Source organism: Leptopilina heterotoma, unplaced genomic scaffold (genome assembly GCF_015476425.1).
Source record: "Leptopilina heterotoma isolate Lh14 unplaced genomic scaffold, ASM1547642v1 Lhet_121, whole genome shotgun sequence".
Taxonomy (NCBI): domain Eukaryota; kingdom Metazoa; phylum Arthropoda; class Insecta; order Hymenoptera; family Figitidae; genus Leptopilina; species Leptopilina heterotoma.
Window position 1 is genome coordinate 1,312,505 of NW_025110839.1, and position 26,642 is coordinate 1,339,146.

The following is a 26,642-nucleotide window of genomic DNA, read 5'->3' on the forward strand; positions in this document are numbered from 1 at the left end:
TTTAAATTTTTTTAATGTTTTCTTTCCGGTTTGACGGCATTTTAAAAAATCGTGGCACATCTATCACAATGTTGTTGGTCCGTGACGTGACGTCACGGACAGAATTTACTTAAAAATAGACACAAAAGAAATGTATTTGCAATAAGTTATTGTAGAAGCACCTTTAGGTAGCGAACGCAAGCATGTAAACACCGCCTTAAACATTCAGTTGTGTGAACCGGCCTTTAATCGATTAATAAATCGATTATTCATGTATCGATTGTGAGTGAGTGCACCCTGGTGACTGTTTTTTAACGCGCCAAAAATCTTTTGCGCTCGCGGATAGTTTGTTGTTCTAAATGGTGTAATAAGTGAATAAAAAGTGCGGTGCCATCGAAAAAGATTTAATAACAAGGTGCTAGAAATCTGGATTTATAAATTAAGAGATTTACAAGTGCTTGTGAAGGGAAGTTAAGAGTGAAAAGCAAGTTTCGTGTGTGTATCTCGAAGGAAGGATGATGGTTCCTGTTTGTTCCTGAAAAGCTGAAGGAAACTTTGTAAAAGTACAACAGATTTGTGAATAATTCATTGTGTTCTTTATTTATACAGTACAATTATGGTAAAATTTCTATTAATTTTCGCCTCGATATTGGTGTGCATTGATTTCGAATTTTCATTTTTAGTTGCAATTTTTGTTGACACAGGAGACAGGATTGAATAACTTGAAGCTGTATTCACAATAGGCTGTTTTTATATTGGTTTACGTTCAAAATTAACATAAAAATGAAAAGAAATCTATTATGTTATGTTCAACATAAGATCATAAAAAGAGCCTATTGTGGACATAGCCATAGGTATTTTTCTTCGGATCGTAACACATGTTTTTTTTTGAGAAAAAATTAAAACGTATAATTTTCAGAATGAACAAAAATGTCACGTGGTGCACAAAAAATATAAATAGTTATTTTACTGTATAAAAAAAATGTATTTTGAACTCAGAATATTTACAACTCTTGATGCTTCGGCCATAAAATAAGGGTCGTGGGACTCAGTCCTTACACTTTTTTTTTGTTGGTTATATGGCCTCTTGCTGTAAAAAAAAAAGGAAAAACCCATTGAGAGAAAATGCTCTTTCTTTCTATTTATTGAAAAAGAGAAGGGATTGTTCATCCCCACTATTTCAACCACTTAACATCCCTTTTTGGGACTTCTGAGCTTCAGATGCAAAAAATTTCCTCAGTTATCTCCGAGCCGTCGCGAAAATTACATTTATTCTCACGTTCACCTTTTATTTATTATTCTGCGAGAAATTAAACGTAAATTTCGTATTTACACGTATAACGTTACATTTTGAAAACAAAGCTGCAGTATTTCTTTATCACTTTAAGAACACTGATTCTCGCACACTCAGTATTTTCTAGTCTCTCCGGCAGTGAATTCCGCGAATTCGTGATATCAGTTTTTTCTTTGTCATTGACTGTTGTGTTTACAATTGTACAGTGTTCCTAAGAAGAAGTTTTGTTAAGAAAATAAAAGTAATAGTTCAACTATCTACTCCGTTAAAGAAATTAAGTTTTGTTCTCTCAGTTATTTTGAAATTTTCAAACGTTAAATCAAAATACATAACGAGAAAAGAAACAGTTTTTCTTCAATAAATATAAACACCGGTATGTTAAAAGACATTCCAATCTATAGTGTAAATCAAGGTTAATGTGTAGTGAAATAAAAAAAAGAATTGAAAAAATACAGAAGGTAAAGTAATTATTTTTATTTTCCATTTTTAGATTATGGACGTGAGAAAAAGCAAGGAAAAATATTTGAAACTCCTGAATTATCTCAGAAAAAAGGAATTAGCCAAAGAATTGAGAGAGAAGAAAGGCTTTTTGCCACTTTCGATTGTCGAAGAGGCATATAAGGAAATTAATATCCTTTACAAATCGTCTAGTGTTGAAAAGCTGAATAGTATAATACAAAAGAATTGGAAAAAAATTTCTGAAGATGCACTAAGTACTGGTATGTAATCATCTATTTTTTTAATTAATTCTTTTAACTTGATTCATAAAATTTTTTTTATAATTACTATTATTATATTATAATAATAATCTGTCCTCACCTGAAGTTAGTGTCGTTTTACTCCAATTTTTTGTTTTATAGTTCGAATTGTTATACATATATGTAAAAAGTTTGACAGTTAATTTGTAAATAATAAAATAAGTGGAGTAAGAAATTTAAACCCTAGTTTCAAAAACTCAATAAAGAAATAAAGTTGCAATTTTTAAAAATAATTTTTCTATAAATTATTTATTCTTATATTTAAATAATTGAATTCTCGCAGTTGAATTCTGATAGGAATTGATTTTAAAAAAATTTCAGTTTAAATTTTAGAAAATAATTGAATATTTAAAGAGTTGTAACAGAAATTTTAGGAATTAATTAAATTCAAAAAAATTGTTTAAATATAAATTCTTTGAAAATTTAAAGAAAGCAAAAATATAAAAATATTTAAATTTTTATTTAAAAAAATGATTAATTATATTATTTTTTTTTAAATTCTTAAAGTTTTGAATAATTTAATTCAAAAATTCTAAAAAAAATAATTGAAATTTGCAAGAATTTTTTGAAATAATTCAACTTCAAAAGGTTTTTTATTGAAATTATATATGAAATTTTAATTTATGTCGAAAAATAATTAAGAATAAGTTTTTGATTATTTTTAACGAAAAGTATTGAAGTTTTGAATAATTTAATTTAGAAATTCCGTTAAATTGTTTCTTGAAAAAATGTAATTACAATTTTTTAAAATAAATTGTATTTCCGAAAATAATTTTAAAAAATTGAAACAATTGAAAATTCTGTCAAATATTTCATTTAAATAAAATTAAATATTTTAAAGAATTTTATTTGTTTACTTTAGAAAATTATTTTGAATTATAATCGTATTTTTGAAGAATTATTCTAATTGAATTAGTATTGTTATTTGTATTTTTTTTGCAAAGAAAAAAATTATGTTGTATATTAAAACGTTCAATCTGGTTCAATTAATTCTAATCTAAATAAATGTTTAATTTTAATTATTTTTCTTCAATAGTAATTTTTTTAAATATTTAAGCAGGAGAAAATTTAATTTATTTGAACGTTCAAAAATTCTACAAGTTGACAAATTTCTAAAATTTTCAGAACCTGATGATGCAATTATTACTATAAGTCGCCAGAATATTGCCAAAAGAAATAGGATTACATTCGATGCGATTACGAATTATGTAGTCAAGACCAAAGATTTAGATTTTCTGAAGGGAAAAATAAGACGCAATCTTGTAAAAAATGCCATGTTGGAGTATTTGGGAGTTGAATCTTTAAGAGCGACTCATGTGAATACTTGCAGAAATTACGTTCATGAAAATCATCACGAAATTAAAGAGGTAAGTTTTCCTTTTCCTCTCAGCATTATTAGAAAAAATTTTGTGCCTAGAATATTGTTATTTTCATTAATAAATTTAAAAAAAAAATTATAATTAAAAAATATGAAATTATCCAAATTTTTTAACAATATTCAAAGTTTTCATTAAAAATTAAAGATTTTTTTTCAATTAAAAAATAGAAATTATACACATTCTAATACAAAATCTTCAATTTCTCTAATTTCTGACAAAAATTATTTAATGAATAATTTTACATAAATATTTCAAAATTAATTCAATTTTAAAAGAGTTGCCCTTACAATTTTCATAAATAAATGAACTTCAAACGGTTTCAATTTGAAATTTTATAAAATTTCAATGTTGAATGAATTTATGTATTTAGAAATTTTAATGAACTTAGATTTTTGAAAAAATTTAATAATTCAAAAGCTTCTAAAATTAGTTAAATTTGTCAATACATATTTAATTAATTATTAAAAATAATTAATTTAAAGAAGAATTTTAGTTTAAAAACACTACAAAATTTGAACTTTAAAGAAGATGATTGCAGAAATTCAATTATTTTCAAAAGTAATAAAATTCTTATCACAAAATTCAATTATGTTCAAAATTTACAAAAATATCTCGATAAAATACCAATTATTATCTTTATAAATTAAAAAATTCTTCAAAATTCAATTATTTTCAAAAATTTTCCTCGTTTCAATGATTTTCAATATCTACTATTTTAATAAAAATACCTAAAAGAATTCGATTATTTAAAAACAATTTTAATAAAGTTGTACGCAAACATTTAATTTTTTTCATAAATAATAAAAATTTTACTGAAATTCCATTATTTTCATAAATAATAAAATTCTTAATTTTAAGAAACATTCAATTATTCAATAAATTATTTATTTTTGTATTTAAATAATTGAATTCTCGTAGAATTTTCTATTAAAACTTGATTTTAAAATAAATTTTTATTTAAAAATTTTAAATAATAATTGAATATTAAAAGTATTAGAGCGTTGTTGAATTTCAATTATTTTTAATATAATTTTAATCAAATTCTTTGAAAAATGTATCCATTCTAAAAAAACTTTATTAAAATTCGCCAAAAGAATTCAATTTGTTAATAAAATTCTTTATAAGAATTAAATTTTAAGAAACATTCAATTATTGAATAAATAATTTACTTTTGTATTTAAATAATTGAATTCTCGTAGAATTTTCTAATAAAAATTGATTTGAAAATGAATTTCAGTTAAAATTTTAGATAATAATAGAATATAAAAATAATTTTGAAGAAGTTACAGTAACAATATTCTTATAATAATATAAAATAAAGTTGATTTTAAAGTTGATTAATTTCAAAAAGGTTTGAATTTGAATGTTTTGAAGAATTTCAATTCATACGGAAAAATAATTATAATTAAATATTTAAAAAAGAAATTATTGTTTTCGAATAATTTTACAATTAAAGATATTCGTAAATAAATTTAAAAGAACATTTTTTTCAATAAAATTTTTTCTTTCTTTTCTAAAAATTGAAAAATTTTCAGTTTCATTTTCAATTAAATTTTCTAGTTGACAAATATAATTTATAAACATTTTTTCCTTTATTTTTAGAAAACTTTAAATTTTATTAAAACAAATGAAATTAAGAAATATAATTGATGCACATTATTTCCTTATGAAAATTGAGAATTTTCTACAAAAAAATATTAATTAGCAACCGCTCGCACAAGTTACGAACGATATTTTTTTTTTTTTTTTTTTTTTTTTTTTTTTTATGAAAAAAATTTTATGTAAATTCAAAAAATTTAAACCTTTTTTTTTCTTGCAGGCAGTTTTCAAACGTCTAAAACCAAACAAAGAATTTGAAAATAATTCCGATTCAGATTGGAGTGAAGTTTCAGATATTGAAGTAGTGAATGATAATTTACCAATTAACAATATTTCAAGAAAGCGTAAAATTTCAATAAAAGAAGAAGTTGAACCGCCAAATGACATAGAGAATGTGATTATTAAAACAGAACCACCGGAGACTGATGAAGAAAGTATAACTGTTAACGAAACGACTCCAAGTTCCTGTATTTTAAAAGAAGTCCGAATACCTTTAGAAAGAATTCAAGTTCCTGTGAAAGAAATTTCAAAGACAAGTAATGAAAATAAAACATTTTCCCGATGGTATCGTATGGTCTCGGACGACGAATTTCTCCATGAGAAAAAAAAAGATTTTCTTGCTCAGTATCAACATAAAAAAATTAAATTAATTAATGAGTGCCAAATGGCTGTTCAAAATTTCATTACTGATTGTGATCAAGCATTGGAAGAATTGTTTACGAATGTAAAACGCAGCTATAGAAAACAACCAAATATCAAAGTAATGTGATTGATAATATGCAATTTATAATGTATATTTTATTTTGATAGTATATAAAAATTCTAATGTGCAAATTTCGTGATTTATCATGTAGGCAAAAAAGGAGAAATAATTGTCAATATTGACACAACAAATGTTACCACGATACTTTCGAAACCTTCTATTATTATTTTTGCGTCAAAAATAATTAGTCAAAAATATTACCGGAAATTAATATTTTAATATAATAATTATATTTCTAGAAAAATAATTATATTAAAAATATAATAATTATATTTCTAAAATAATAATTGTATTAAAAATATAATAACTTAATTTTTAATATAATAATATTACATTAAAAACATAATAATATTACATTAAAAACATAATTAGTTATATTTACATTAATAATACAATATTAACAGTGCAATTCATAATTAAATGGTAACTATTTATTTTTCTATAAATATTTTTTAAAAAATGAAATTTTTTCCAATCAATTATCGTAACTTATAATTATGTAATTTTTAAGATATTTTTGTAAAATCTTGGAGAGTATTTTTATACATTCAATTTAATGTTTTGAATAAATTTTATATTTCATAAAAATCGAGTATTTTTCTTTAACATTTCTAATTCAAACAAAAAATTAGAAGTTTATTATAATATTAAGAATTTATCGATGTAATTAAATAATTTCAGTTTACCAATTTTTTTAATTGTAAGTTTTTTATAAATTGAAAATTATAAATGTTTAAAAAATAATATTATTTGATATTTTTAAAATGATAAATTAATATTTATTATTTATTAAATAGTAGCAAATATAACGCTCGGAACGTGATATTCAATTTATTATTATTATGAAAATTAGAAAATTTTTTATTTTCAAATATGAATTTTTGAATATTTTCATACTCAAACTTTTAAAAAATTCAATTATTAACTAATTTACTAATTAATTATTCTTGTTTATGTTTCTTAATTTCAAAAATTTTAATAAAATTCTTTGTAAGAATTCTTTGTAAGAATTTTAATAAAATTTCACGAAGGAATATAATTATTTTCTAAACTATTAATAAATATTCTTCAAACCAATTCAATTATTTTCTTAAATGGTAAAATCTTTGCAAAAATTCAATTATTTTCAAAAAAATTTCACGATAGAATTCAATTTTTTTTATAATTCGTTATAAAATCTTTGCAAAAATTCCATAATTTTTAAAAAAATTTCACGAAAAAGTTCAATTTCTTTCATTTAATTGATTATAAAATATTTCGAAAAAATTCAATTATTTTTAATACAAATTTCAGATTCAAAGTTTAAAAAAATTAAATCATTAACCAATTTACTAATTAATTATTTTTGTTTATTTATTTCAAAAATTTTAATAAAATTATTCAAAAGAATTCAATTATTTTTACAAATAGTAATTTATTTTGCAAAAAATTTTGCAAAAATTAAATTATTTTTAAACAAAACTTTTATTAAATTTCACGAACAAATACAATTATTTTCTAAAATTTTAATAAATCCTTCGAAACAATAAATTCAACTATTTTTTAAAATATTAAAATCTTTGCAAAAATTCAATTTTTTTCTTAATTCAATTTTTTTCAAAAAAATTTCACGAAAGAATTCAATTTTTTTCTTTTAATTCGTTATAAAATATTTCGAAAAATTCAATTATTTTCTAAAATTTAATTATATTTATAAATAGTAAAATTTTTTCCAAAAATTCAATTATTAATACAATTTTAATAAAATTTCATGGAAGAATTCAATTTTTTTCTTAATTCGTTAAAAAATATTTCGACAAAATTCAATTATTTTCGAAATTTTTAATTATAATTATTAAAGAAACTGCATTATTTAAAAAAAATTCAAAGAAATTCTTCAAAAAGATTTATTTTTTTATTGTCGATGTTGTGAACGAATCTTTAAAGTCTCGTCATCGAGAGGGGGTGCTACTCTCTGTACCAAAAACATAAGTTCGAATGCTCATTATGCCGAATTTACAATTTAGAAATGACCAGATACGCGAATCCTCAATAACCTAAATTGTATATTGAATGAAATTCAAAAGTAGGGAATAATCATTTGATATATTCTGCATATGGAGAATATTATTTTAAACTAATTCTTTTTTTCCACAATTTGAAATTATTGCAATTTTTATTTTTGGAATTTCCACTTTACCTACATTTTAATAGATCGAAACGTAAAATATCAGAATTGACATTTAATTGAAATATGATGGAGAATAAATATATATTCACTGAATAAAAAGATTAAATAATTATTAAATGTTTGAATTTAATAAAAACATATTGTTCAAAAGTTACAGTGCGAATTGTACAGAATATATATTAATAAGAAATATAATTTGGCAGAATGTCGATTCGATCGATTTTATATTTGCAAGAAATTCAATTTGACAGAATATCAATTTATAAGAAACACGTTTTCGTAGAACTTTAACTTGTCAGAATTGTAATTTTGTAGAATATTAATATTGGCAAATCTAATTTTGGTAGAAATCTGCTTTATCAGAATGATCACATGTTCGAATCCTCAAAAGTTAGAATTCCATTTTTACCGAAAATGGATTCCACATAAATATTTCGCGCAAATTTTAAAATTCTGATTTCTGATTGGTCGATTTTAAAATTTGCGCCAAATATTTATGTGGAATCCATTTTCGGTAAAAATGGAATTCTAACTTTTGAGGATTCGAACATGTGATCATTCTGATAAAGCAGATTTCTACCAAAATTAGATTTGCCAATATTAATATTCTACAAAATTACAATTCTGACAAGTTAAAGTTCTACGAAAACGTGTTTCTTATAAATTGATATTCTGTCAAATTGAATTTCTTGCAAATATAAAATCGATCGAATCGACATTCTGCCAAATTATATTTCTTATTAATATATATTCTGTACAATTCGCACTGTAACTTTTGAACAATATGTTTTTATTAAATTCAAACATTTAATAATTATTTAATCTTTTTATTCAGTGAATATATATTTATTCTCCATCATATTTCAATTAAATGTCAATTCTGATATTTTACGTTTCGATCTATTAAAATGTAGGTAAAGTGGAAATTCCAAAAATAAAAATTGCAATAATTTCAAATTGTGGAAAAAAAGAATTAGTTTAAAATAATATTCTCCATATGCAGAATATATCAAATGATTATTCCCTACTTTTGAATTTCATTCAATATACAATTTAGGTTATTGAGGATTCGCGTATCTGGTCATTTCTAAATTGTAAATTCGGCATAATGAGCATTCGAACTTATGTTTTTGGTACAGAGGGTAGCACCCCATCGAGAGTTAGTAGAATTTCACTTCCCAACCCTGTGATTGTGTTCTATGGTCATTGCGGTCATTAACATGTGTTTTTGTTTGTTTTCAAAAAAGTTTTTAATTTGAAAATTTTCTACACAAAAAAATGGAAACTGTTCGATCGTGTGGTTGCAAAGGAATAAGAACCTGTTTAATATGTGAAAAAGAATATTCAATTTCGAAATTAAATCTTGCTAGTGATCTTCAGGTAGATATTTGTTATTCTAACCTATAAAATTTCAAATTGAACTCATAATAGAATGATAGAATTTACATCAATTTAAATATGAATTTAATTACTTTATATTAATTTATTCAACATTTATTTCTTGTATATAAAGTGTTAAATTAAAATTTTTGATTTTAGAAACAAGAAACCTACGTTTATTGTCCGTATTGTAATAAAGCTTGGCCCGGTTGGAATTACAATGAATTCAAAGTTCATCCAAATCATTCTGGAAATCCCATCGATTATCCAGGAGTTTATATACAGGTTTTTATTTTTAAAAAATAAGGAAAAAGATTGTCAGGTCTCGGATAGTATGAATTTTTAGACTTTTTTCGACTTTATTTTCAAAAGTTGCAACTCATTCGATTTATTTTCAAAAATGAAACTTTTTTGACAATTTATTTTAAATTAAACTATTCCTCGAAAGAAATTTATTATTCTTGAAATTTTTTATAAAATTTGTGCAATGAATTCAACTATTTTCAAAAAATTTGACACAATTCTTTATAAAAATTGAATTATTTCCAATACTACAATTTTAACTAAATTCCTTGAAAGAATTTAAATTATATAAATAATAAAATTCATCCGAGGAATTTAATTATTTTCGATGCAATTTCAATAAATCTCTTCATAGGAATTCCATTTTTTATGAAAATTTTAATGAAGCTTTGTTGAACAAATTTAATTATTAATTATTTAAATATTATATTTTAAAAATTTTTGATAAAATTCTTTAGAATTCTTTTATTTGCAGTACAGTTTTAATTGAATTCCTCGAAAGAATTTAAATTTCTACTTTTACAAAACTTAACTTTTATTTATTTTGTTATTTTCATTTTCATAATTAATAAAGTGCTTCGCAGGAATTAAATTTTTTAAGTAAAATTTTAATAAAATTACTATAATAATTCAATTATTTTAAAAAACTTTGATAAAATTTGTTCGTGATAATTTAATTATTTTCAATAACTTTTTAATTAAATTTCTCAAAAGAATTTGATTATTTTCATAAGTATAATCAAATTCTTCGAAGGAATTGAATTATTTTCATAAGTAATAAAAGCAATTTTCAATTTAAATTATAATAAAATTTCTCGAAAAAATTTAATTATTTAAAAAAAATTAATTTTATTATTCACAAAATTTCAATTATTTCAAAAAATATTTAATATAATTTCTGTGAATGAATTCAATTATTTGGAATAAAATTCTTCTCGAGAATAGAATTGTTTTTCAATTCTTCGCAGGAATTCAATTCCTATTTTTAAAAATGTAAATAGAAATTCTATGAAAGATTTCAATTATTTTCAAGAATTTTAACATAATTTTCCCCCAAAGATTGTACAATTTTAATTAAATTTCTTGAAAGAATCAAATTATCTTTGAAAATTAAAAAATTTTAATAAATTTATTTTCAAAATTTGAATTATTTAAAAAAATTCTAATAAAAATTCTTCGAAAAAAAATTCAATTATTTTCAATATAATTTTAATAAAATTTCTTGATAGAATTGATTTTTTTTTAAATCTTAAGAAAATTTCTTGAAAGAATTCAATTATTTTTAAAAATTTTGATAAAATTCTTCAGAAGAATTCAATAAAATTCAGTACAATATTTTAATTAAATTCTTTGAAAGAATTTGAATTATTTTCAAAAGTTTCCCATAAAATTCTTCGAAACAATTCAATTATTTTCAAAAATTTTAATAAATTTCTAAATTCAAGAATTAAATTATTTTAGATTCAAAATTATGAAAGTTAAAAAAATAAGATAACATTTTTTTTTAACAAAAATGTCACCTTTCAAATTAAATAAAATCCAATTAACACAAAATTATGGAAAATAATATAATTTCTAAATTTCTCTTGCAAAAATATTTCTGAAAAACTTATTCTGTGAGTAAGTAATTAATTAATGTGAATCTAAATAGTTCTGAAATAGTACAAATTTGAACTTATTGGAACAATCCGAGGCCTGGATTGGCAATTTTGATAATTTTTATTAAATTGTAAATTTCTATTTATATTTTTATATATTTAAAGACTATTTTGTTTTACAGATGGACTTCCTAAGTATAGAGGAAGCAAATTCTCTAATGAAAGATCTAGATTCATTACCTTGGGATATTTCTCAAAGTGGTCGCAGAAAGCAGGTAAAATGACAAGTATTTTATTTTAAAGAAAATGAAAACATTTTATTATTATTTTTTTTACTTTTGTAATTAAAGGCCTTGGATATTATGATTTTTTCGATTTATTTTCAATAATTGAGACTTTTTTTCGACTTTTCTTCCAACTATTGCAGCAAATTAACACATTTTTAGTAAAAAATGCAACTTTTTTTTCGATTTTTATGTCGTGAAAAATCAAATCTTTCAAAATTTGCTTTTGAATAATTTTTTTCAGATAAAAAATTTTTAAAATATATTTGAAAAATTTTGGAATAAATGAAATATTTGTAAAATTTAATTGAAAATGATTGATTATTTTCAAGTATTTTATTACAATATTTGCAAATCAATTTTTAAATAATTTTAATTGCAAATTTAAAAAATAATTGAATTCTCAAAAATAATCTTTCAAGTGTAAATTTAAAAATGAAAATTAGCTTCTAAAAGTTATATTAAAATATTTTTGAAAAAAACGACCTATTATAAATAATAAAATTCTTTTCCGAAATTCAATTATTTTCAATATCTACTATTTTTATAAAATTCTCCAAAAGAATTCAATTATTTTAAAAAATTTTTGGTAAAATTCTACGCAATCATTTAATTATTTTCATAAATAATAAAAATTTCACAGTAAATTTTTTAAGGAAAATTGATCTAAGTTCTGTAATTATATTTTTTATTTTAATAATTATTTTTCGATAATTTATTGTTAATGTTGTGTTTTAGAATTTCGGTCCAAAGTGTAATTTCAAAAAGCGACGATTACGTTTAGGAGAATTCACAGGTTTTCCCAAGACAACGCATTTTGTTCAGGAGAAATTTTCAAATGTTGAACTTTTAAATGATTTCCAAACAATTGAACAATGTAGTCTTGAATATAATCCTGACCGAGGAGCTTCTATTGATCCTCACATTGACGATTGTTGGATTTGGGGCGAGAGAATTGTTACCGTCAATATTGTTGCCGATTCTGTTTTAACAATGACACCGTATTTGGAAAACAGTCGTTATAATTTGGATTGTGTCAGTTCACAAAAACTTATTGGAAACGAGAAATGTGTAACAAAACCATCGGGTGAAAATATTGTTGTGAGAATTCCAATGCCTGAGAGATCATTAATTGTTCTTTATGGAGAAGCGAGGTGAGTTTGTTTTTAGGTTTATAAATTCGGTAGTAGTACCTTAATAAAGGTTCTGATCTATAAAAGCTGACCTGACCTTTTCTTCACTTACATTTTTATATCTGAAAAAGAAATAATCAATTTTTAAATTTTAACATTTTTTTGGTAAACAACATATGTATGAAATCGTGAGAAAGTAAGAAATTTGAATATGTTAATGAAAAATTAAAAAAAATTTATATTTTTATAGAAAAAGTCATTAAGAGTTTTCCTTAATGAGGGTTTATGGGTCCGAGCTTTTATTTATTTTTTTAAAATTATTTCTTTGAATAATTGAATTCTAAAAGAATTTTGTCAAATTTATAAAAAATAAATTATTTAGAGAACAATTTTTCGAACGTGATACTGAATTTATCATTAATATGCAAATTACAAAAATTTTTATTTTCAAATATATGAATTTTGAATAATTTCTGATTCAAATTAAAAAAAAATTTAAATTATTAACTAATTTACTAATTAATTATTCTTGTTTATTAATTTCAAAAATTTTAATAAAATTCTTCGCAAGAATTCAATTATTTTCATAAATAATAACATTCTTCGTAAGAATTCAATTATTTTTATAAATAGGGTAGAGTGGGGTAAAAAAGCCACATTTTTACTTTTGATGCTGTAAAATCTGTATTTAAAATTTTTTTCTCAAATTTCCAATTGTTATTGAAAGTTTAGTTATTAAGCTTGAAAATTCTTGACGGAAATATTTTTTATCTCATGAAAGGACTAAGTTATAAGAGTTTTACGAAAGCACTGCAAGTGGCTTTTTTGCACCACCTGGTGGGGTGAAAAAGCCACCCTACGATTTTAGCAAAACATGTTATCAATTTAGGTATTTTTATAGTTTTCCTTTATTTATATGACAAATAGTCTTATTTGAAAAATATTTTAATAATTATGAAAGAGTTTTTAGCAAGCAAAATTGAAAATTATATTAAGTTTACCTGTTTTCGATTTGCACTGCCAATTTTTCGTACCTTTTTTAGAAGTTCTCTTTAAGTTTCACCACAGATAACATATTTCGTTGCAACCGTTTATTCATTGTTTATTTTTTAAATGCACTTTGAACTACTTTTTCGTCGTGTTTAATTTATTTTATTAAATAAACACGAGAAATTTTGTAAAATAAGAAGGTTAGTTTAAATAGAAAACAAGTGAATTTCACAAAATATTCAATGGATTTTTTGCCCTGGCTTTTTTACACCCAAGACCAGTTATTAAAAAAGCAAAAATAAATTGTTAATTCAGTTCAATTTCCAAAAATTAACATTGTATACGTTTTCGGTATACTTTTCTCCTTATGTACAAACATTTATTTTTATTATTCGTTCACTTAATCAGACTGTAATATGTTTGAAAAGTTCACCAAAATGTTTTCAAAAAAGCAACAAAAAATTAAAATTACAATAAAAACAATATTAATCTAGGTACAACATTCAAACTAGATTCAAAAGTTGCGTATTACCTAATAGTATTTATATTCTAAACAGCTGATAAATCGGCTTAATAGTTTTTAAATAAAACTCAAATGGCTTTTTTACACCATGGCTTTTTTACCCCACTCTACCCTAGTAAAATTTTTTGCAAAAATTCAATTATTTTAAAATAAAATTTTAATAAAATTTCACGAACAAATACAATTATTTTCTAAACTTTTAATAAATCCTTCGAAACAATTCAATTGTATTTATAAATAGTAAAATCTTTGCAAAAATTCAATTATATTCAAAACAATTTCATGAAAAAATTCAATTTTTTTCTTAATTCGTTATAAATCTTAGCAAAAATTCAATTATTTTCAAAAGATTTCACAGAAGAATTGAATATTTTTTTAAATCGTTATAAAAAATTTCAATAAATTTCAATTATGTATTTTCTAAAATTTTAATAAATCCTTTAAAAAAATTCAATTATTTTTATAAATAGTAAAATTCTTTCTAAAAATTAAATTATTTTTAATACAATTTTCAGATTAAAAGTTTTAAAAAAATTCAATTATTAACTAATTCACTAATTAATTATTCTTGTTTATTATTTTCAAAAAATTTAATAAAATTCTTCCTAAGAATTGGATTATTTTCATAAATAATAACATTCGTCGTAAGAATTTAATTATTTTTATAAATATAGATAGTAAATTTTTTTGCAAAAATTCCATAATTTTTAAATAAATTTTTAATAAAATTTCACGAAGGAATATAATTGTATTCCAAAATTTTAATTTTAATTTCCAAATCTCTGAACAGTGACCGAAAAAGAACTGACTTTAAGATTAAGGATTTTTATTTGCTAAGAAATAAATAGAGTAACGCCCAAAAAAACTTGAAAATTTCTGGTCGTAGTCCACGTGGACCAGGTATAATATTTATACCAGGAAGGTGCAATAATTAGCAAACATGTGCTTGCGGGGGGGGGGGGGGGTGTGCCTCCGACCCTAGGACCAGTCGAATTATTGCATTTTATTGCAGGGCTCAACTCTTGTCCTTTTTAATAATTTTATTACACTCTTCCTTTAAAATTCTATCTATTGCTAGATGTTATTTTAAGGATTAAGATCCAAAAAAAATTAGTTTCACACTCTTTTCAGTTTGAGGGCTCACTCCTTTATTATAACTTAGATTTATACTTTTTTGGAATATTAGTGAATTGAGGAAAAAGAGAAATTCCCGGAAATTATCTCAAACAATGAGAAGAAAAATCCGAGGAACCAGATTGTCGATTTTGCATCCTTTTTGTGTGAAAAAAGGCAGAATTATAATATTGAAAACGATTAATAATTAAATTAATATTAAAATACATTCACAACATATATTCATACAAGACAATATAAATAAATACATTTAAAAACATGATTAAATTAAAATAAAAATTTAATAATTATATTTCATAAAATTTTATAAATTTAATTCATTTTAAAAATTTCAATTGCTGTAAAACTACAATAATATATTTAAATATTTATTTTTAAAATACTAATCTATTTTTTTCTAAAAATTTAAACTTTTGAATAATTTTATTTAAATATTTTAGTAAATATTTGAATTTCGAAAGAATTACATAATGTAATTTTCAGAAATTAATTTGTTTAAAAAAATTAAAAATAAGTTCTATAAAAGATTTTATATTAGAATTATTTAAAATTTTATTTTCTGTCGAAAAATAAATAATTAGTATTTAAATATTAATTTAATAATTGAATATTACAAAAATTTAGAATTGAAGTTTTTATTAGGATAAGAAAAGAATTTTTTTTTGTTTATTGATTAACAAGTGTGCTAAACTTGAGAAAGTAGAAAGAATATAGAATTTAAATGTTATAGAGAAAATGATTTATTTTGTACATTATTTTTAATATAGATATGCTTGGGAACATGCAGTTCTTCGTGAGGATATAAATTCACGTCGAGTGTGTATTGCTTATCGTGAATTTACCACTCCATATCTTCCCAATGGCGATCACAATTCAGAGTCTGTGGAAATTTTCCAGCAGGCAACAAATTTTTGGTAATAAATTTTATTTTTCATTTGTATAAATATAAAAATAACATTAACAAATGTTAATTAAACGAGTTGTCTTATTGATGTCAACTCTTGTCACACAATTTCTTTTCACGCAGTTATTTGAAAATTAATTTACATAATTATTAATTTATTATCCTGAGATTAAAATTTAAGAATTCAATTTTGTTTTTATAAAGTAGAAAAGAAAATTCACGCTTTCGGTGTATAATTTAGAGGGAAATCGGAATTTTGCATATAAACTACTGGAAATGAGACAACTGGATCTGTTTTTCCAATTGGTAAATATCCATTGACGAGATTTTCCCGTAATTCCCATTGTCTTCTCGTTCTTTCGATTTTTTGTCTTCGTATCGCTCGACCCAACATGCAGGCGAACATAATTCCGGCCAACTGAAAATTTAAAGTGTTATAGTTTTGGAAAATATTTGCGAAAAGGAAATTTTCTTTTTATGAATTGAAAATTTTTACAGTATAATATTTTTATAAATTTAAAACTCTTATTTTCTTTTTGTGAAAAGAAAAACAATTATTCTAAAGTTTCGAACGTTCAATTGAATGACAATATTTTTTACTTCTTTTAATTTGTAATTTTTTTGTAATAGCAGGCTTCGCACTCATCTACTAAAACCTACTATTTACTACTTTTTTTACGTTATGCTACTATTTGGGTACTTTTTTATATTTTAGCCACTAAAAGCTGCTATTTCTGCTTTTTTTAGAATTTAGACTATTTTAAATTCAGTAATACTGAAATCAAAAAACTATTCTTAAAAATTATAATCAAATTCTTTAAAACGATTCAATATTATTTTCATAAAATAAAAGTATTTTTATAAAATTTCGCAAAAGAATTCAATTATTTAAAAAAAATGGATAAAATTCATCCAAAATTCAATTACTTTTATAAATAATAATTTATTTATATAATTCTTCACAATAATTCAATTATTTAAACTAATTATATTTTTTATGGACATTCAATTTTTTAAAAAAATTTTTGATAAAATTCTAAGCGGGAATTCAATTAATTTCATAAATAATAAAACTCATCGAAGAATTTCAATTATTTTTAATACTATTATAAATTAATTAATCGAGAAATTCAATTATTTTTACAAATAAAGTTTTCCACAAGAATTCAATTATTTTCATAAATAATAAAATTCTTCTCAATTATTTTTGAAAATTTTAATAAAATTCTTTGCAACTATTCAATTATTTTCATAAATAATAAAATTGATTGCAGGATTTCAATTATTTTTAATACAATTTTAAAGGAATTGCTCAAAAAATTTAATTCTTAAAATTATAATTTAAATCTTAAAAATTTAATTTCAATTCCTCGAAAAAATCAATTTTTTAAAAAAATGTTTTTAATTCTTTGGAAGAATTCAATTATTTACAAAAATATTAGAATTTTTCAAAGGAATTTAATTGTTTTTAAAAATGTTAATAAATAAATTTGTGCGAAAGATTATCAATTATTTTGAGGCATTTTAATAAACTTCTTTGCAAAATTCAATTATTTTTATAAATAACAATATTCATCACAAGAATTCAATTATTTTTAAAAATATTAAATTTTTTCTTTGAAATTCAATTATTTAAAAAAATTCTAATAAAATCGTTCTCGAGAATTACATTATTTTCATAAATAATAAAATGCTTTTTAGGAATTCAATTATTTTCAAAAAAATTTAATAAAATATCACACAGACATTTAATTATTGTCAAAAACTTTAATAAAATACTTTGTAAAATTTAATTATTTTTAAAAACTTTTCGCATTTCAATGATTTTCAATATCTACTATTTTCATAAAATTTCCAAACAGAATTAAAAAATTGTTTGTAAAAATCTTCGTAAGAATTCAATTCTTTCCATGAATAATAATAATTTCTCAGGAATGCAATTATTTAATTTAGAACTTGCATAAAATTAGTCGAAAGAAATCAATTATTTAAAGATTTTTGTAAAATTCTTCGCAAGAATTAAATTATTTAAAAAAATATTTAAATTCTTTTATGAATAATAAAATTCGTTGCAGGAATTCAATTTATTAACAGGATAAGAAAGAAGTAAATATTTTTTATAAAATTTAGGAAAAAGTCAGGAAAATAAAATAAAGAATGGAATTTTTGGCAGTTTTGTGAAGTTTCTAAAACGAGTTTTTTTGGTCGTTAAGTTTTAATTTTTCGATAGCTACTTTTTTTACTACTTTTTTCAGTATGAAAGCTACTTTTTGCTACTTTTTTAAAATAAATTATTGAATGCGAAGTCTGTATAAAAAAACATTATTTTCTATATTAAAAAAATTAATTTTTAACTCTAAGTGAACGATTAATTTTAATTTTTTTTGTTTAGTAATTTTTTGAACAATATTTATAAATAGAAACTTTTTTCTTTGTTGTTCAGTAAATTTGAAAAATATTTATAGATAGAAAAAAATGTCATTTATTTGAATGTTAAAATTTAAAAACTTTAGGAAAATGAAAAACAGAAGGAAAATTCACCTGAATCAGTGCAATTAAAGTTGCTCCAGCGCCTAAGAAAAATGCGCTACGCTGGACAATAAGCGAAAGACGAATAATGCATCCACTTTGATAAATCATTCCATCAACTAGACATGAATTTGGAACTCTCATTCCATTTGTATTGTTGTGCAAAATACCGTCCCAATCATAACTGCCATCGTAGCCGCAGCATCCTAACTGTAATTTTGTTTTGAAATCTCAATCACTAATTTTATTATTTAATTGAATCAATAAATAAAATTATTGAATTTTCTAAATGAATGTTTAATTAACTTTTAAAAGTATTTAATTCATTAAATTCATTATATGAAAGAAAATTGAAAAAATTAAAATCGAAAAATAATTGGAAAAATTGAAAATTAAAAAATGGAAAAAATAAATGAAAAAATTAAAATCGAAAAATAATTGGAAAAATTGAAATTTAAAATGGAAAAAATAAATTAAAAAATTAAAATTGAAAAATAATTGGAAAAATTGCAAATTAAAATAGAAAAAATAATTTGAAAGACAATTGAAAGAAATTGCATATAAGTTCATAGAAAATGAATTACTCTCGATTGTAAAAAGTCTAGGGAGGCTTTTGCTTCCTGATTGCTTTCGTATTCGTGCATTGTGGAATTTATTCGTTCAGCTAGAAGATCTTTAATTCCATCTTGAAGTGCATAGGCGGCGATTGCTGCTCCAAGTTCCATTATTAATACCAAAGAGAGAGAAACTGCAAACTGTAAATTAAAATCTCTGATAATTTTCATTTTTTATTCACACGCACACGCACTTAAGATAATTTTGAAATTAAATCGAAAACTTACCACTAGAACCATGCAGGTACTTTCTTTTATTGCTCCACAGCATCCAAAAAATGCTATTACAAAAACGAAAGAACCAACGACAATTAATAAAGTCGCTGGTGAAAAATAACTCGAGTCTAGGAAACGTGAGAAATCGTCGTAAACTGCATAAATTGTTGTTCCTACTGATACTATCATTGCACCTGTTAACTGAAAAACAAAATTTCATTTTTAGTTTGGGAAAATTTCGATTTAATTCATCTTTTTTAATTAATTTTTAATTAAATTTGATTAACTATTTATTATTATTATTATTTATTACTATTATTTATTATTATATCAAATGATAAGCGTAAAAGCGGTTCTCAATTCAAAATTTGAAAAAATTCACTTATTAGATAATTAGCTATTTATTTATTGTTATTTATTATTTTCAAAAATTTTAATAAAATTTGTCACAAGAATTAAATTATTTTCATAAATAGGTAACAAAATCCTTCGGAGGAATTTAATTATTTTCAATAGGTACAATTTTTATACAAAATTTTTCGAAAGAATTTAATTATTTTCAAAAATTGGAATAAAATTCCTTGAAAGAATTCAATTATTTGAAAAGAGTTTTAATTGAATTCTTCGATAAAATTTAATTATTTTAAACAATTTTAATGTCATTATTCGTAAAATTTCAATTATTTTGAATAAAATTCTTCTGAAAAATTCAATTGTTTTTAAATTCTTCCCATAAATTCAATTATTTTTAATATATTTTCAATTAAATTTTCCTTCAGAATTAATTTATATTTAAAAATTTCAATAAAATATATAATTTGCAAAATTTTAAATATTTTTAAAAATGTAAATATAAAATCTAAGAATGATTTAAATTATTTTCAAGAATTTTAATTAATTCCCTCTCAAGAATTAAAGTATTTTTAGTTCAATTTCAATTAAATTTCTCGAAAGATTTAAATTATCTTTAAAAATGAAACAATTTTAATACAATTATTTTCAAAAGTTCAACTATTTAAAAAAATTCTATAATAAAAATTTTTTAAATAAATTCAATCATTTACAAAATTTTTTTAAAAATTCTTAAGCATTCAATTTTTTTATATAATACAATTCTTCGCAAGATTTCAATTATATTCAAAACAATTTTAATAACATATTTCTAAAGAATTCAATTATTTTTAAAAATTAGGATAAAATTCCTTGAAAGATTTCAATTATTAAAACAAAATGTAATAGAATTCTTAGAAAAGTTCTATAATTTTCATTACGATATTCATTCAATTCCATAAATAAATTCAATTATTTTCAAAAGTTTTTGATAAAATTCTTTGAAAATTTTTAATTTTTTTCAATAATTTTAATAAAATTCTATGCAAAAATTCAATTATTATTTTAAATAATAAAAATCTTAGCAAGAATTCTATTATTTTTAACGCATTTTTTTTAACTTTTGGAAAGAATTCAATTATTTTTTAAAAATTTCAATGGTATTCTTCAAAAAATTCAATTACTTTTAAAAATTGAAATAAAGTTTCTTGAAAGAATTCACTTATTTAAAAAAATTCTAACAGGTTTCTTTGAAAATTTCTATAATTTTCATTAAGATTTTAATTCAATTTCATGAATAAATTCAATTATTTTCAAAAGTTTTTTTAATAAAATTCTTTGAGAACTTTTAATTCTTTTCAATAATTTTAATAAAATTCTATGCAAAAATTCAATTATTTTCATAAATAATCAAATTCTTGTGAAGAATTCTATTATTTCTAACGCAATCTTTTTTTAACTTTTGGAAAGAATTCAATTATTTTTTAAAAATTTCAATGGTATTCATCAGAAGAATTCAATTATTTTTAATATTTTAATATATTTACTTGGAGAATTTCATTTATTAATTTAAATAAATTTGAATAAAAAATCTATGCAAGAATTCAATTATTTTTATACTAATTGAATTATTCGTAGGAATTTAATTTTAATTTCAATTCAATTTTTATAAAATTTCTCTAATAAATTCAATTAATTTCAAAAAATTTAATAAAATTCTTCGCAAGAATTCAATTATTTTCAGTATAGAATTTAAAAAAAAAATTCCTCGAAAGAATACAATTTCAACTAACTTTCTCGAATTAATTCAATTGTTTTTGAAAATTTCAATACAATTCTTCGAAAGTATTCAATTATTTTTTATAAAAATTCAATTATAGATTTTTCAATAGAATTTAATTATTTTGAAAATTTTTAACAAAAATTGTATGAGATTTCACTTATTTCCAAAGCAATTTTAACAATATTTCTTTTTAAGAACTCAATTATTTTTAATCCAATTTTAATTATTTAAAAAAATTTATAATAAATATTCTTTTAAAAAATTCAAACAATCTTTTTCCAAAATTTATTATAAAAATTCAATTGTTTTATATAAAATAAAATTCTTTGCTTTGAATTGGAGTTTTTGTAAATTTCTTCGAAGAAATTTTATTAAAAATTTTTTAAATAATTGAAATTTTTAATCTATCTTTTTAATTCAATTTATATTTATCGAGTGAATTACACATTTTTAAAAAATTTAATAAAATTCTTCGAATGAATCCAATTATTAATTTTGAATATTATTACAGAATAATTTTAAAATATGGTTTCAACAAAATGCAAATATATTTATTATCGTTATTATTATTATTATTATTATTATTATTATTAATAATATTATTATTATTATTTACTATTTATCCTTATTTATTATTTTTTTTGCGAAATAGTTAAAAATAGTTCTAAGTGAAAGCAAAATAATGTATTTATTGTTATTATTATTATTATTATTATTATTATTTTGATTGATTCTAAATTCCATTTTTTTAATTTACTAAAAAATATATTTTTGTACATATTTTTTTTCACTTAAAATTGACAATTGAGCAAAAATAAATTCTTATCGTAAAAAAATAAGCAATAGATAAAAGAAAAGTGTTTTTTTTATATTGTTGTTAAATAATCATTGCAATATAGAAAGTAAATCAGCTTCCTGCTTTATATTTTAGGAAAAGAATTTTCTTAACTTGAGACGCGCTCCTTTACTCATGAGCGTAATCTTATCATTTGGGTGACAAATAAGTGATTAAGCCATTGTCATTTAATATCACGTGATTATATTTGACACATTCAATGCTTCGCTAAAATTACTCTTTTAAACCTCACTTTCAACGAGGTGTGTTTTTTAGCATTATTTATACTATTCGGAATTGTAATAATTATTTTTTTCCAATTGCAATAATTAATCAAAATAGAAAACAATTATTTGTTTTTTACAATTAAAATATTTTTTATTTTGAATAAAAAATTTTTTTTTTTAAATAAAAAACAACTTTATTTATTTGCAATAAAAAGCATTTTTTTTATTTTGAAGAAAAACACTTTTTTATTCAGAATAAAAAATGTAAAAATAAAAAAACCTTTTTTTGTTTGAAATAAAAAAATTATATTAACAAACCAAAAAAAATGTAAGCAAATAAAAAATGTAAATAAAGAAAATATAAAAATGAAGTAAAAAAGTTTTCGATCGAATTCAATTTTGAGAGTAAATTCTTACGCACAAGGAAACAAATAATAGCTTTTTTTTTACTGCCAATAAAAAAATGAGGAAAACAATCGGAATTGAAAGTGAAAAAAAATGGCGCATTCTCCACGTTTTTTTTCTTATTATTGTCTTTATTGTCGGCAGCGATAAATATAACGTCACTATCAAATATAAACTTTAATAGTCACAATTATCCGATTTCTCTCTGCTACGAATCTATTTTTACTCTAAAATGTAAATTTAAAAATTTTATTTTACTATTTTTTTTAAATTAATTTCTCTAAATTAAAAAATTATTCACTATTATTAAATATAAAAACTCGTATTAATTGAATTAGGTAAAAAAATTGTAATCTTTCGCCAAAGGAAAAGATAAAAATTAATTTCATGTTTTCTTCAAAAACATATTGTACATAGTTTTTAATGCATGACTAATTAAAATTTTCAGTGTGACTAATTGCAATTATTAATCGATGACTAATATTGTAATTATTAATATGTAACTAATTATAATTGTTAATTTATTACTAATTATAATTATTTTATTACTTCTTATAATTAAATGGTAAAGTTCTGAACATTCAAATGAACAAAATTTGTTTATTTCTCCTTCAAATTAAATTTTTATTGCGTCACTGTTAAAAAAAATTAATTATAAAGTTTCTGAGTGTGAAATTTAAGTTTTAATTTTATTTAATCCTTTAATTAATTTAATTGCAATCGTGAAAGTATTTAAATTTTGAATAAAAAAATTTTCTTTATTCGAATGTCCAAAACTTAATTATAATTATGATAATTAACATTAGGAAAATAAACAAAATAATGAATGTTTATAAAAATTTTTTCTTCTTCTAGGAGTTGAGGCGTGAGAAATTGAAACACATGATGAGCAATGATTTAAATGGAAAATCTAGGCGCAATATATATAGAAAGAAAAGAGGAAAAAATATTTCTTGGTTAATTACAGACCACAAAAAGTGCATTAACAGCACAGAGGAGATATTTGATGAGGCGAAGGCCCAGGTCGAGATGTGTGACCGCCATCGTCCCCTGGAAATAAAAACAACAAAAGGAAAATAAAAATAAAGAATTGATTTTTTTTTTCGACACCAGTTGTTAAAAAACGTTAAAATGAAATTCAATGTCTCAATACTTTGCTCGATTATATGGAAAATAATGGCGAGCAACGTTACGCCAACACCGTCTATCCCTACTTCGGCACCTCTTTTTTTTTATCAGAGGTGTTATCTACCGATAATGAAGAAACGAAAAAGCAGCACAAATATTCTTGCAGGTATTATTCTGTGGAAAAAGAACATTATTGATAATAGAAAAATGATGACGCGACTTTATACCACATCAATTCCCCTTCTTACGTTGATGCGCTATTAGTCAACAAAAGTCGATTTGTAATGCGCATGATTTTTATGAAAACTGAAAATATAAAATACAAGTTACAGTGAACGTAAAGTTTCTCTATATTCTGGCCTTGGATATTGCGACTTTTTCCGCACTATTTCTATTTTTTTCTATTTTTTCTACTTTTTTCAACTTTTTTCAATCTATTTTCAAAGAGGCGACTTTTTTTGACTGGCGAACAACTATTTTGACTTGAAAAACGACTATTTCGAATTTTTCTTTCACAAATTACAAGAAAATAACACTTTTTTAAAAAGAATTTTTTTTTAAAATTCTACTGCATTTCATACCCAAAAAATTTAGATTTTCAGAGAGTGAAAAATAACTGAAGTCAAACTTTTTCCACTTAAGTGTCGTAAACTTCTTTTTGCAAGTCTTTTGGTGCAGAAAATATACTTCTGTCCTCAAAAGTCAAATCAATAATCATTAAAATAAACTTTTAGTTTAAATTATGTATTCTCTAAATTAATTATCTTCTATTTTAATAATCGTTGTATTCCGGTAATCTGTTGACAGTTTGAAATTAGTTGTTGTTTGTTTTTTTGTTTCTTAACTTTTTTAATAATTTTTCTTTTTAAATATTTTCAATTTTAAAATTAATGTATTGAAAATCATCGAATTGGTGCAAAGAATTTTATTATTTAGGAAAATAATTGAATTCTAGCGAAGAATTTTAAAATTTGTTTTTGAAATTTCTCATTAAATTCTTTTTGAAGAATTTCTTTGAATTTTTTTTTAAATAATGGAGTTTTTTTAATAATTTTAATTTACAATTTTTAAAATAATGGAGTTTTTTTAATAATTTTAATTTACAATTTTTAAAATAATTGAATTTTATGAACAATTTCTTTCAAGTTTTTAAAATAATCATGTTTGATAATAATTGAAATTCAACATTTAATTTTATTAAATTTTAGAAAATAATTTCATTTGAGAAAATAACAAATTAAGAAAATAATTTAATTCTTTCGTGAAATTGTTTTGAATATAATTGAATTTTTAAAAAGAATTTTACTATTTATAAGTATAATTTAATTGTTTAGACGGATTTATTGAAATTGTAGAAAATAATTAAATTTTTTCGAAAAATATTATTAAAATTTTTTTTTAAATATTGAATTCTTTCATGAAATGTTATTAAAATTGTATTAAAAATAATTGAATTTTTGCAAAGATTTTATAACAAATTAACAAAAAAATTGAATTCTCTCGTGAAATTTTTTGGAAAATATTATTAAACATTAAAAATAATTAAATTTCTTGAAAGAATTTTACTATTTATAAATATGATTGAATGTTTTCGAAGAATTTATTATAATTTTAGAAAATAATTGAATTTTATTGTAATTTTTTTATAACAAATTAAGAAAAAAATTGTACTCTTTCGTGAAATTGTTTTGAATATAATTGAATTTTTGCAAAGAATTTTACTATTTATTAAATAAAATTGAATTGTTTCGAAGGATTTATTAAAATTTTAGAAAATAATTGAATTTTTTCAAAATATTTTATAACGAATTAAGAAAAAACTTGAATTCTTTCGTGAAATTTTTTTGACAATAATTGAATTTTTGTAAAGATTTTTTATAACGAATTAAGAAAAAAAATCAAATTCTTTCGTGAAATTTTTTTGAAAATGATTGAATTTTTGCAAAGATTTTACTATTTAAAAAAAAAATAATTGAATTGTTTAGAAAGATTTATTAAAATTTTACAAAATAATTGTATTCGTTCGTAAAACTTAATTAAAATTTTAGAAAATAATTGTATTCGTTCGTGAAACTTTATTAAAATTTTGTTTAAAAATAATTGAATTTTTGCAAAAAATTTTACTATTTGCTAGTTTTGAATCATTTTTAGAAAGTTCTTCGAGAATTCAATTATTAAGTTTTCAATATTTTTCAAACATTTTTTTTCGATTTCGAATTTTTTTTTGCATTTTTACATACAGTCCTTGGATATTATGACTTTTTCGACTTTTTTCAATTATTTAAAAAAAATGCGACTTTATTTGACTTATTTTCAAAAATTGCAACTTTTTCGAATTTTCTTTCAAATATTGCAACAAAATATCACATTTTTAATATAAAATG

The 26,642-nt window shown here is 21.2% G+C and overlaps 3 protein-coding genes across 3 annotated transcripts; 2 read left to right on the forward strand and 1 right to left on the reverse strand.

Moving 5' to 3' along the window:
* Positions 1-578: 578 nt before the first annotated feature.
* Positions 579-6,002, forward strand: LOC122510988. The gene is made up of 4 exons (XM_043625964.1): positions 579-598; positions 1,764-1,992; positions 3,157-3,398; positions 5,230-6,002. Exons 1-4 carry the CDS (start codon positions 596-598, stop codon positions 5,776-5,778), a joined length of 1,023 nt encoding a protein of 340 aa, XP_043481899.1. The 5' UTR covers positions 579-595; the 3' UTR covers positions 5,779-6,002.
* Positions 6,003-9,119: 3,117 nt separating this feature from the next.
* Positions 9,120-24,061, forward strand: LOC122510996 (alpha-ketoglutarate-dependent dioxygenase alkB homolog 4). Its single transcript, XM_043625977.1, has 6 exons — positions 9,120-9,322; positions 9,482-9,607; positions 11,406-11,498; positions 12,246-12,661; positions 16,055-16,201; positions 23,986-24,061. Exons 1-6 carry the CDS (start codon positions 9,221-9,223, stop codon positions 23,990-23,992), a joined length of 891 nt encoding a protein of 296 aa, XP_043481912.1. The 5' UTR covers positions 9,120-9,220; the 3' UTR covers positions 23,993-24,061.
* Positions 16,196-24,761, reverse strand: LOC122511004 (CD63 antigen-like). The gene is made up of 6 exons (XM_043625990.1): positions 24,284-24,761; positions 24,100-24,180; positions 19,563-19,751; positions 19,305-19,475; positions 18,733-18,930; positions 16,196-16,609 (listed from the first exon to the last, which is right to left on the reverse strand). Exons 2-6 carry the CDS (start codon positions 24,172-24,174, stop codon positions 16,409-16,411), a joined length of 834 nt encoding a protein of 277 aa, XP_043481925.1. The 5' UTR covers positions 24,175-24,180; positions 24,284-24,761; the 3' UTR covers positions 16,196-16,408.
* Between the last annotated feature and the right edge of the window lie 1,881 nt (positions 24,762-26,642).